Source organism: Hemicordylus capensis, chromosome 3, assembly GCF_027244095.1.
Source record: "Hemicordylus capensis ecotype Gifberg chromosome 3, rHemCap1.1.pri, whole genome shotgun sequence".
NCBI classification, from domain to species: domain Eukaryota; kingdom Metazoa; phylum Chordata; class Lepidosauria; order Squamata; family Cordylidae; genus Hemicordylus; species Hemicordylus capensis.
The window spans coordinates 149,720,517-149,733,705 of NC_069659.1; the positions used below are offsets into that span (position 1 = coordinate 149,720,517).

Sequence of the window (13,189 nt, forward strand, 5' to 3'; positions counted from 1 at the left end):
TGCCCAGCAAAGTTATCCATGTACCACTAAAGGAGGTTATTATGTGGGGTTTTTGTTTTGTTTTTTAAAGGGAACTTCATCCAAGTCCCTTACTGATTCTGGACACCTGTTCTGGGACTTCAGTACTTCACCAGTTTTTAACCTTCAATAAATATCATGAATTATAACCATTTTTGTCATTATGAAGTAATTTTGCATCCCATCCACATGTATAATCAGAAACAAAGGGAATATTATTGAGATAGAAAAATTCCATTATTACTGGTTGAAAGAATACTTAATATGTCTTCAAGTATTATGTTACAAGAATTCTGATAAAAATTAACCTATTTTTAAAAGTTTCAAAATTTGAAATACCTATTTACTGTCTTCAATTCTGTGTGTTACCATAGCAACCATTTCCTCCAAAAGCATTTTCTAACTTTTTAACTTAACACGGTTCTCACACAGCAGCATTAATGTGATGTGCTATACATAAGCAAATAGCTGCCACGCCTTTTGTAGAATTTCCAAGCTGACCTTGGATAAAAAGCACAATGTCCACTTATGGATGCCACATTTTATGCCACAGTGAGTTGTGGGTTTTGTAATTCAGAGAATCTAGCATTCTCTTTTTATTTTATTTATTTATTTATCCTACCCACTCACCTCCAGTACAATACTGCTTGGGGTGGCTTTTTATCTGTCCATCCAGTGTTTTTCAGCCTCAGTCAAGAACAAAGGGGGCAAATAAGCTCATATTTATATACAAAGAGCAGAGGTGAGGCCAGGGGCGTAACTAGGTTGTAGTGGGCCCTGAGACAAGATTCTTAAATGCCTCCCCCCCCCGCCGAGAAATTTTTTTTTAATGACTTCAAAAGGAAGATCGGGTAGGCACTGGGTGGGGGAGAGCCTCTGAGGGGCCCCCCAAGGGTGGACTCGTGGAGCCAAACAAGAAGGAACTAGCAGGCAGCACCAGAACAAGGAGGAGAAATTTTTTTTACATGACTTTGAAAGGAAGATCGGGTGGGGGAGAGCCTCTGAGGGCCCCCCCCAAGGCGGGGGCCCCGAGACAACGGCCTCCCCCTGCCTAATTGTAGTTACGCCCCTGGGTGAGGCATATGACAACACAGTTGTCTGGTTTTTTTGCACAGGAGAGATGACCTTGTATCCTGTCAACTAAAAGGTTAATGAAAGACTATTTTGCAGATAACTTGTGAAAGCAGGACGTACAGATGGCCATCTTTTTCTTACCAACAGGTCGGTGCAAAGCTTTGGCTGCAACAGAATTCTCTGCACAGTCCCCCTGGCACCAAGTTGAGGTAACCATTCCCACCAAGCACAGCCACACTTTGCCCAAAGCCAGTGGGACTCCTTTAAGGGAAATGCAGCCCTCTTTAACTCCTGCATTATCTTGGAAGGCATGCACAGAGTGCTGGGAAATGTAGTCCTTCCCAGTGTTCTCCCCATAAAACATGATGACAGGTGTATATTTGGCTTTGCACAGGCCTAGCCACCAAGTATACCTGAACATGTGTGAATGAACTTTGTTGCAAAGGGCAGGGATGAAGCATCCTTGCATTCTGTAAACAGGATACAAAGGGTGTGAAGATTGTGTAGTAATTATTATTGTTACTAACACCTCATATGCTCAGCTTTCTGAGCTGATGAAAGATCAGCTTTCAAAATAACAGAAATGGAACAAACAAGTGCGCAGACGGTCCAAGCACTTCCAGCTAAGGCAGCACAGCAGATGACAAAGCTGAACTTGAGAGGTTGTTGCTAGTTCAGCATTAAGAAAAATAAGCCAAATGCTACCCATGCCTCCCCCTCTGAGGGCAGCAATGGCCTAGAAATGCTTGAATGGGGGGGGGGGCGGAGAGACGGTTTGCATGACTTTGGAAGAGACAAAATAACACAACCAGAAAACAGTACTTTAAAAAATAAATAAATTGCAGCCATTTCCTTCCCCCGCCACCTAGACATACGTTAACTTTTAAAGAAAAAAAGATTATTAAAGAAAGGTTGTGATTATCAAATGATCACTCTAACATTATAATTAGGCATTCTGTGCTGCCAGAAAGCAAACGCTGAAGTTATCACAATCAATTCCGAAGAAAATGTGTGAATGCTTCTTCAACAAATCACGTAATAACCATGAGCCTTAAATCTCTGAGAACAACTCAATTTTCGTTTTGACTAAAATGAAGGAAACACTTTGTCATTTGAACACAGCTTAAAACCGCCAGATAACCACCCTCAGGCAGCATATTTGGGACAGCTGTCTGCATATCTCTCACCTACCTGCTTTTTTATGGGCCTTCCTAGCCAAAAGTCCAACTGGATCTTATTTTTAGAGCTATACTCCCATTATCCCAGATTCACTCCAGCTAGCATGACGTTCTGTCCCCACATAGTAGACTTGTGAAGCTAGCCTTACTGCAGGAAGGAGACATTTGCTGTTTGTTTGGTTTTAAACAAAAAACAAAGAAAGCAGAAGAAATGGGTGCTCCACATGGATGGCAGCACAGATCCTTTGCATAATAAAGATAGACAACAAACAAAGGCAAACAAAGGCAAAGTTTCAAAATCAGAAAGAAGAGATACACTTGCTGGGGTGTGTGTAGGGCAAACATGAATACTCTCTTCCTGGAGTGGTACAGTGGGGAAGTGTAAACACAGTACAAAATAAAATTCTCTCTAAAAAAGCTTAAGAAGTATAGCAAGCATGGAAGAAATTATTTGTGTTGCCAACACTGGTGATGTCACTGTCCAGTAAGAATTCTTTATGACACGTGCAAACCAGATTCTGTAAAGCATTTGCAACAGTAATGCACTTGCTAGCTGGAGAAGAATAATCACCAACAAAATATTGCATCTGGTGAGAAAAGGTGACACCTCTGCAACAGATGTTCCTCTTTGAGGGCTGCTGTCTGAATTATGCACAAACAAGTAACAACTGTGCATTTACTGTGTAAAAATGAAAAAGATGCATGATTTAAACCTGACATTTTGTAGACTAAATTTCAACATGTTTTCTAGTCACAGAAGAGCCCTTCTGGATCAGACCAAGGGTCCATCTAGTCCAGGATCCTGTTTCCAACAATAGCCAAGCAAATGCTGGCAAGGAAGCATGAGCGCAACAGTACTCTCCCATTGTTCGCCCTTCGCTGGTCACAGCTATTCAGAAGTACACTGCCTCTGAAAATGGAGGATCCATTTAGTGATAACCGCTATTAGCCGTTGATAAACGTATCTTTCATAAATTTGTCTTACCCCCTTTTAAAATGGAATTACCCCCTTTTAAAAGCCAGTGATCACCACTGATGATTCACACCTTGGGTCAGCAGATTCCATAAATGAATTATGCATGGTGTTTCCTGCTCTGAATTGGTCTCTTTCCTCTAGGTTCCTGGAACCTAGCAAACTTTTGCTCAGAACAGGATAGCCTAGTAATCAGAGAGCCTTTCCGAGGCTTGATTTGGAACAAGCCTGACACAAAGGAGTTAATTTGACCTGTTTTGAATTGTGCCTGATTTATCATTAGCCCCTCTCCCTTCTGCCAGCCACCCTTCCCCTCCAAAATGTGATCTTATGGAGGGGGACATGTGCTGAAAAAGGCTCACAGCAACAAAGAACAGCTTAAGGCCTAAATGCTGTTGTGAGCATGTGCTGCAGATAGGGTTGCCACATGTCCAAGATTGGCCAGCACAGTCCAGGAATCAAATGTCTTGTCCAGGATGTAGAAAAAGTCTCATCCTGGATACAAAATATTCAGGAATTTCAGCAGGAAGATTGCGTAACGATTTACACATTTCCCCCAGTACTTCTGTCCAGGCATTGTTGCTACATAGTGTCAGTGTTTAAATTCTTACCCTTTGTCTGGCATCAGTACTGCCGACAAGACTCGCTCTCTCTCTCTGGTTCAGTAATCCCCTGCCACTCTTTTCTGAATCATCTTTCGCATTAGTGAGAGTAGGAGTGGGCCTCTGGGTTTAGTTGTGAAGTCTATGGACAGAGAGAAACCCCTTTTCTCTAGTAGCACTGTTGAGGTCCCACTTCTTTCTAGAACATTCATGACCTAATGCAGCATCTGCGGTTATGTGAGGGGCCCTCTTTGCCAACAGGAAGTATCTCATGTGTGGAGCAGAAGGGAGAAATGGAAGGGGCAACAGGTCATAAAACACAGCTGTGCTTTACTGAAAGATGCAGCTCTGCTAGATGCAAGAAACATGAAAGCTGCAGCTCTGTAGAAGAAGCTCCACTCCCAGTTGCTGCTCTCAAAACTAGATGAGCTCCTAACCCTCTCCTGTGCAAAATGCTCTATAGAAAAATGCACAAAACAGCTGCCAAGCTCCACTATTAAGCATTCTTTCCAATCCCAGTAAAAAAAAGTAGGGTTTTGAAATTTACAATGAGTGTGAAGCACCAGATGGGGTTTGTGCGGGGATTTGCCCGCTCTCCCCACACATGAGCAGTTTCTCTTTGCTGGGAGGCTGGGGCGGCCGCCCAGACACGCGGCTGCTCCGGTCGAGGACTCCCGCGCCTGGCTGCAGCTCCGTCGGGAGCTCCAGGGGCCGGGGTCAGGGGAGTGCCGCCGCACTGCCCCAGCCCCCCGAATCCCAGGAAGTCACCAGGCAGGTATGTGGTGCCTTTCTGGGGTCCCTGTCTCCTCCCCCACCACCCCAGTGTGTCAACCGTGGCTGCAAGCAGCCACGGCAGACACACGAACAAATAAACAAGGTTAACAGAATGCTCGCTCCGTTAACCTCGTTTTGGGTGCGGGGTATTTAGGTGGACTAGCCGCCAGAGAACCACCGGGCTCTCCTGCAAGCCCAGTGGTTCTCACGACTGCTTGGAAACGGACTAAGGGAGCCCAGCCCGGTTTCAAGCAATCATGTGAATAGCTTCTCTGTTTCTCAACAGTTGTGCCCAGGAATTTGCTCTGACTAATATGGCAACCTTAGCTGGAGCAGCCACTAAATCAGGAGACTGGGGGGATGTCATTTCCAATGCCTCTTAGCATCTATGGATGCCCCCGCTCATATCTGAAGAAACATCCAATAATGCCAGGAATAATTTGAATTACATTTCTCAGGCATCACTGGACACTCCCAGGAATACTCTCTGGCAAAAGGCCACAAGGATAATATTGGACAAAGAGGGGTGCTGGTGTCAGTGAAAATTGTAGCAGCAAAAGCCTGCTTATGGCAGTTGGTGGCTCCAAATTTATCCCCTCACAGTTTGGGTCCAATTAAGAAATGGCTTAAGGGAAACCCCTGAATTCATCATTCTGAACTCCCCTATGTGAGCCTTGGTGCCATCACAAATACCCAACCCCCCAGCAGTAGCGGCCAGTGAGGGCAGCGCCAGGGCAGTAGCCAGAGGCGCCATTTAAAATAAATGAATCGGTGCTTACCAATGTTAAGGCAGCACCTGCAAGCTGCCTCAAGCAGTGGCGTTCCAACCGGCATCCTGTGTGGGGCGGCAGCATGGCGCTGGCCTCTGCATGTGTGTGGAATCTCTGTGCACGCACAGACGCCAGAGGGATGCCGGTCAGGGCACCGTTGCCCCGCACGGGATCCTGGGTGAAGGACCACTGCTTGAGGCAGCTTACAGGTGATGCCTTAACATTGATAAGCACCACTGTTCCTTCTAAGAGGGATTCCCAGATATTGTTGACTACAGCTCCCAGAATGCCCAGCTGTAGTGGCTTTTGCTTGGGGAGTATGGGAGTTGCAGTCAACAACATCTGGGAATCCCTCTTAGAGGGAACACTGCTAAGCACCTGTTAATTTATTTTTAAAAGGCACCTCTTGCCGCCGCCCCGCACGGCCCTCGGTGCTGCTCTCACTGGCTGCTAGTTATGGTTTTTTGAACTGAAATGCCCCAGAATGAATCATTTTGGTTGCCTTTTTCTCCATCTCTTCCAGTTCTATAATGATTCTTTAAGGTGGAGCAATCAGATTGCACATAGTATACCCAAATGCAGCCGTCCCATATATTTAGACATTATCAGGGCTAGGCCATGGGGAGAGTGGAGCCAAGAGCCAGAGGACAGAGCTTGGAGCCAGAAGGACAAACTAGTAATCAGAAGAACAAGACAGTAATCAACAACCACAAGAACAAAGCCAGAACATAGCAGAGCCAGGAAGACTGCTGTCCAGGCAAAGTCCCTGCCCAAATAGGAAAACCGATATAGTATGTTTTGCCTAGGAGGGCCAATAGCCAACTGAGATGAGCAGGGCCAATCCAGTGCTGGAGAACCCTTCACTGCCCATCAGGAGATGCTCCAAACTGTAGCCTCAGTTGCTCATCATATGGAATGACAATAAACAGAGCCAAGAGCTCTCAGTGGATCCTGACATATGTTTACAAAGCAACTTGGTAAAGGGGAGCTTAAGGAAAAGTGGTAACATTGCTCTCATTCTGAACTAAGACATGGACATCAAGATGTAACCATTGTAGATTAGCACTATCAGTTGGGAAACATTATTCATATGATCATTTTTCTAAAACATGCTAAAACATGCTCAATGCGTTTTCCCAATCTAATTTAAAGCGTATATTGCACAAGGGAGATGTAGATAAAGAAAAAACACAAAACAACTCTTCATCTATAGGCAGAGGAAATCAATTAAGCAATTTAAGCACCTAGCCAGGGTTCCACAAAATATGCTTTTGTACTAAGAGGCTTGTGTGCAATTGCTACTATCTCCCTTTTCTCATCAACTCTTTCATCTAGATGTTGATTCCTAGTGTTAAGAACACTGTGTTGATCAAGACACTCAGTGGTTACGAGGATGTTGGGAAAGAGGGTGAAAAAAAGAAGAGTCTGAAAATGTATTACTAAGGGGAAGCATGCAAAATGTTTATCCACCCTAAAACTAGTATTGCAGAAACTATCTCCTTCACAAAACTATATACAAACCTCACGATGCAGATACACATATTTCCTACACAAAAAATTACATACAAAGCTCTGCTCTGGCAGCTTCTCCGAGGTTAATGTACATTAGGCATTGGATGCACACATTCCTTCTAGACTAGTCACGCAGATGTACCGGGGTGCCATTAGGGGCTGGCAGCTTAGTGTCCCAAATCTCAGCAGCTGCCTCCTCCACAAATGGAAGGTGGGCAGCTGCCTGTGCTGCTGCTCCAGCGACAATACTCACTTCTTGTCCCTGTCTCCTCCTGCTCCCTAAAACATGCTGTGTTGAGGTCAAAGGAGGCACTTTAGTCCCCAATAGATCACTTGTCTCCTCCAGTTTCCCTTTGGGGAGGAGTCAGGCATAATTATTGGGGGGGGGACATGACTGAGTATAATTATCACAATGGGAGCTGTGGGCCCAGGACCTGGTATTTTGACTGACTAGCAACGTCCCTGCTGTGTAGGCACTTTTTTGTGTTCTGGTGAACAAAAATCTATATTAGTTTTACTCCAAAATATAGATATATTAACAATATAGAACCACAGTCTGTATTCTCACTATATGAAAAATAAGTAACATATTATCATAAAAATAATCTGAATAAAACCTGTATAAATCAGATAGAATCTTCTTTATATATATTTCTCTTAGATGTACCCATTGCTAATCCCATGCATGGCAGCTCTCACGAGAGTTTGCGAGCAGCTGCTGATAGCGCCGGGGATGGGCTAGATAAATAATATGGCGGTGGCTGGCTGACCAGCCGGCCGGCCCAAGAAAACAGTGGCCGGCAGTTGCCGGCAACCAGCAGACAGGAGGGCAGCCACAACTGGCAGCTGGCTAGCCAGCCAGCTGGCAAGCAGCCAGAAAACGATGGTGGGAGCAGGTGGACAGCAGGGGGGCACAAAAGAAGATGGGGGTGGGTGGGTGGGGAAGAAGGTAACAGTGGCTGTGGGCGTGCAGGAGAAGAAGACAACAGCAGGTAGGGGGCGGGTGAGGAAGGAAGAAGACGGCGGGCATGGGGCAGGTGGGGAAGAAGGTGGGCAGGGGGAGAATGTGGCGGGGCAGGCAGGCAGGCAAAAAAGCGGCAGTGGCAGGGGAGTGGGGCGGGGGGGAGACAGCTGCGACAGCAGTGAACTAGGGGCACAGATACCCTGCGTTGGATCAGCTAGTATATATAAAAGACAATTAACAAAATATACTTGCTAAAGTAAAGATAAAAGCCATCATAAATATATAGAGAAAGGTCTGTAAATATATAAAATAAAAAAGTCTCAAAGGGGATGCTCCAACGGGTGTCCTAAGCCTATGTGTGGAATGAACTGCTTCACATGTGGTTTGTACTCCCGTGGTGTGGCACAGCACAAGGAGGTACTTTAACAATCTGATGTTCTGAGCCAAACAAGTTTCAACTGATACACAGTTTTTGTCAGCAACTCCCACAGCAACAGATCTGTTAGAAGTAGACTAAATGCTGAATGTTTAAGCTATTATGTGGGATCACAAGGAGTGTGATTCATCACAATTAATCCCACTGACAAAGACTGTGTTTGGCTCTGGACATCAGGTTGTTACAGTACGCCCTTTTATTATGCTCTATTTATCTGAGTGAAACTGGGAATGGACATGTTTCAGTATGAGTTACTGGTTGTTTATTTTAAAAATCAGCACAAGACTTGCTAAGTTTTACAAGTGGGAACAGAGGAAACAATAATATTTTTTGGAAGTGACCTAGGAAGTCTTACGTGGAAGTCTAACCCTAACCCTGCTTGCTCAGACCAGGAAACCTCTGCAGTATCCCTGGCAGATGAGTGTCCATTCTCCCCTCTTTGAGTCCTTTAAAATATGAACCTACAAAGCTGCCTTCATAGCCCCTCTCTTTTCCTCAGTAGCACTTACAACTTCCTCAAACATCCACTCACCACACCCTATAAAAAATAGAGAAACTAGCCTGATCTTCCACTCTATCCCCAGTAGCCCTCAACAACCATATTCTGTAAGACTCTTTAATGTTAGCCAAATGCCTATAATAATGATGGGCAGGATATGTATGCAAAGAGGACAAGTATATTCCCTCCCCATAGGATGCCTGTTGGTGAGGACAGGCACCCACTGCCACAGGGTAGAGTTTGCCCTCACTGCAATTTTGCCTCAAGTGCTTCACTTCGTTTTCCCCTGAAGGAATGAATGACAGCCATTTCACCTATATGAAAACGTAAGGGCATACATTCAGCAACACCACTGAGGGTGCGAACAAACCCAGTTTCCTGCTCTTGGTGTCCTCAGCTATTAAATGGTTTTACTACCTTGTTATGGGTTCTGTTTCTTATCTGTAGACAGTTGACAGCAGACCTGGGTTGCCACTAAACAGCTGCAAAGCAGAGGGGAGAAAGAGGGTGTGACTGGTGAGAAAAGATATGGCGAGCAAAGCTTTGCTTAACTCTGCTCTTTTGTCACCTATCGTATTGCTACTGTAACTCACCTCTTCCACCCCAAACACTTTTCAGTTTGCCATGTCACAGAGAAAAACAACTGGGGGAAGAGATAAATAGTGCCTCTGTCTTCCATTTTTCTGCTGTAAATCAACCCTGTTGCTTGCAGTTGTCTGGATATGACCCAGGTATGTGGTCAAATGTTTGGTTTGGCCCTCAGTAATGGAATATTGGGACCTGCTTATATAGCTATCTGTTTCCACATGTGTGTGTCTGTGCATGTGTGTACACACACACACACACACACACACACACACACACACACACACACACGTGTAGCTGTCACTGCTTAGGCCCATCTGGTGGCTCTTATAATTTCCCCATCTCCTTGCCTTTGAAAAGCAAGAAACAGGGAACACTGAGACAAGAAGTGTAGAGCCCATTCTTCCTATCTCTTGCCTTTTGAAAATGCAGGAGTGGGGAAAGTAGCAACGGTCAGGCCTGAACGATGGTGGGAGACCCAGTGAGGCAGTGGCAGTAGCAGCTGGGTGCCTGCAGGTTCAGAACCATCTGTGAATGTCTATTTGCCAAGGGGTGGCTTTCCCACCGTTTGGTAAAAAGCCACTCCAATGGTGGCAGGGGGAAATAGGTAGAGTGATGAGGGCATCTTGCCACCCCACCAGCACCCTAATAATGTATTGCTTGAGGTGAGTGCCTCACTTCACCTCGTGGAGGAACTGCCCCAGCATGAAACACAGGCAGGGCTTTTGAATTTGAGTCTCAATTTTGCACAAGCAAGACTATCACGTGCCTTTCTTGAGGTGGCAAGCCTGTAAAGGTGGGGAACACATCCAATGAGCTTACATTTTTAATGAAGAAAAATTGCCACCCAGGAAAGCAAAGTTCCTAGGACACAGGGGATTCTGAACGGAGCAATCCCACGCCACCCTAACTCAATCAAAACAATTCCTTGCCACTGATTGAACCGGCACACCCAGGATCATGACTTTTGTGTCCCTACCAGGTGCTTTAGTGAGAAACCGGTGAGGAGCAAGAGTGGGAGAATTGTACTCAGTAGAAACATATGTTTGAGGGCAACTGTTTTCCAGTCCTTTAAAGCACAAGAGGGCTTTTCCCCTTGCAGGGGATGGGGAAGTAAAATTGGGCATGAGTTCTCCAAGCTGAATTTCTCTCCCCACTTTAGGCCATAGGATGAAGGGAAGTAAGCAGCTTCAGCTTAATACTAAAAGCGGCAAGTGAGGGCTCTTGACTGTGTGTTGCTCTCTGCTGCCAAAGCGTAAATGCAGCATGAGGGCAGCACCAAGTCTCTGCTGATTTGTGAGGCCTAGAGAGGCAGAGATCTCAGCAAGATTTTTCTGCATACTTTGAGGGTCCCGCCTGGACTGCAGGGTCCAACTCCCCAAGCCTTGCCACTTCACCCACTTTGGTGTCCAGTGCATCTGCTTATGTGTCATGCACTTTACACACAAGGGAAATGTTAAAAGGATTGGAAAGATTATCGGGAAGCAATGTTACCCTGCCCCACCCCTGCAGTGAGAGAGGGGCACAGGATCTATAAAGTGAGGGACAAGAGAGCCAAAAATGAGTGGGAAGACTTTGACATTGTTATGGATGACCTGGAAAGCAAAAGTTTGGGAAAGTCTGTTGTGCAATCAGGGAAACATGACAAGAGGAGGAGAGGAACAAAGATACAGTACTTGATTATGGGAGGTGTTTGGGTGGTCTGAAGCACCTAACGGCACAGCAGGGAAATAACCTGCCTAGAGAGCAGGAGGCTGTTGGTTCGAATCCCCGCTGGTGTGTTTCCCAGAATGTGGGAAACTCCTATATCGGGCAGCAGCTATATAGGAAGGTGCTGAAAGGCATCATCTCATACTGCACAGGAGAAGGCAATGGTAAACCCCTCCTGTATTCTACCAAGAAAACCACATGGCTCTGGGGTCGCCAGGAGTCAACAACGATTCAATGGCACAACTTTTCCTTTACTTTACTTTCCTTCCCAGTAGTCTGAGTACTTATAAAGTAGAGGGGAGAAGAGATGCCCAAAATTTGAAAGAATCTCAATCTCCAGAACAATTGACAAGAAGGAATATTTATGGACCTGTCAAAAAAAAAAAAACCCACAGTCTCCAACCTGAGAAACTAAGGCTTTTGATATCAATTATGACTTCAGTAAAGTCATAATTACCATCATGAAGCTTGTAGGTCAACCCTGAAGTACTGGTTCATCAAATAGTTTATGTATTATTATGATTTAGACAAAATTATACTTGTATAAATGGAAAAACACAAACATGATCAACTAAAAAATCATTAGTTGTGTATTTCCACTTCACAAATACATTATATCCTTAAGAAAAAATGTTTCCATTACCTGCTGTTGTCTTTGTCGCCTCATGTGGGCAAACTGAGACATCAAGATTTGCCGATCCAGTAATTCCATTCGTTGTTGCCTCTGTATGTCTATAGTTGCTCCCATTCCAGCTCTTATCTCATTGGATGGTTCCGCTGATGAGAAAATTGGTTCAAGAGTCCGAGCAAATATTCTTGCAATACCACAGGGCACACAGAGTACACGGTACACTTTCAATACACTACTGCTGTAGCACATTCCAGAAATCTGAAAGCACAAAAAATTTAAAATGCTCAATATACACCTAACAGAATGACTTGTTTATAGGCAAAAAAATTTATGTCTAACAAATTATTATCTGATGTGGTCCATATCATCTGATATGATGATTTCAATAATCTGAAAAATTATATAAATTTTATAATTATTTAAAATTTTATAATTATATAACATAATTATAAAAATTATATTAATGCTAAAAAAGATTATTTTAAGACCAAAGCAAAACTCCTATGATGACATTCTTTGTGTCCCACACGCTATTCTAGATTTTTCTGAAACATGAGTATATTATCAAGAATATGGTTATTGTAGCAACTAATACAATGAACTATTTTTAGTCTGAATGATAAAATTGAAAAATATGCATATTCAATCTCAATACTTACTCTAAATTACTCTTTCTGAAAGCATATGCAGTCTTAAAGTGTCAACACACTTAAGAGAGGAGCTGTACTAGTCAGTCATTATGTGCCACAAGTGTACAGATATCTGTACACTCATACATGAATGACTGTACCTGCATTCATTTAAAAGGTGAAACCGAGTAAAGTAAACGGTGCTGTCAAGTTGGAGTCGACTCCTGGCGACCATAGAGCCTTGTGGTTGTCTTTGGTAGAATACAGGAGGGGTACTTTGGGAGGTTTGCTGCCAGAGCCATGCAGCTCCCACTGCAGCACACGGCCTCCCAAAAGTGGGCTGGGTAACCTTAGCCCACTTTTGGGACATTGGGATAATATCTTCAGTGAAGCTATTCCCATGACCAGAGGAAATCAGGCTAAGGGAGCCTGGTCCGATTTCCCCTGGTCATCTGCTGCCACGGGAGCCACGCGGCTCCCTGCAGCACACCGCAAAAACTACCCTTCCCCTTAAATGAGGTTAGCGGAGCGAGCGCTTCGCTACCCACATTTTGTTGATTGTGTGCTGCTGCAGCATGGTTCTGCACCACAACATATGAGGAGACCCCCGCTGAGAGGCTGAAACAAGCCTCCTGGCCCCGAGGGTCTTTCCAGTATGCCCCGCAGACTCAACGTGGGGCATCCTGGAACTACCGGGGGCTGTCTGTCTCCCGATCCCCCCCACCCCTGCTGGCTCCGTGACGGAGCCAGCAGTCATGTGGGCAGCCGATCTGGCCGCCCAGGGACGGCTCCCTGCCTGTGTGCGGGGAGAGCGGGCCCTGAACTACCCTGAAT

At 45.0% G+C, this 13,189-nt stretch overlaps 1 protein-coding gene across 3 annotated transcripts in view; it reads right to left on the bottom strand.

Moving 5' to 3' along the window:
- The window catches only part of UBAC2 (UBA domain containing 2), a 145,455-nt gene that overhangs the window by 21,357 nt on the left and 110,909 nt on the right, over window positions 1-13,189 (bottom strand). For 2 of the 3 annotated variants that reach the window (XM_053307706.1, XM_053307705.1), the window contains exon 7: window positions 11,739-11,984. In XM_053307706.1, the coding sequence (XP_053163681.1) occupies window positions 11,739-11,984 (246 nt within the window). Of the gene's footprint in view, window positions 1-9,213; window positions 9,283-11,738; window positions 11,985-13,189 lie in introns of those variants that run through there. The other variant, XM_053307707.1, reaches the window with a different exon arrangement.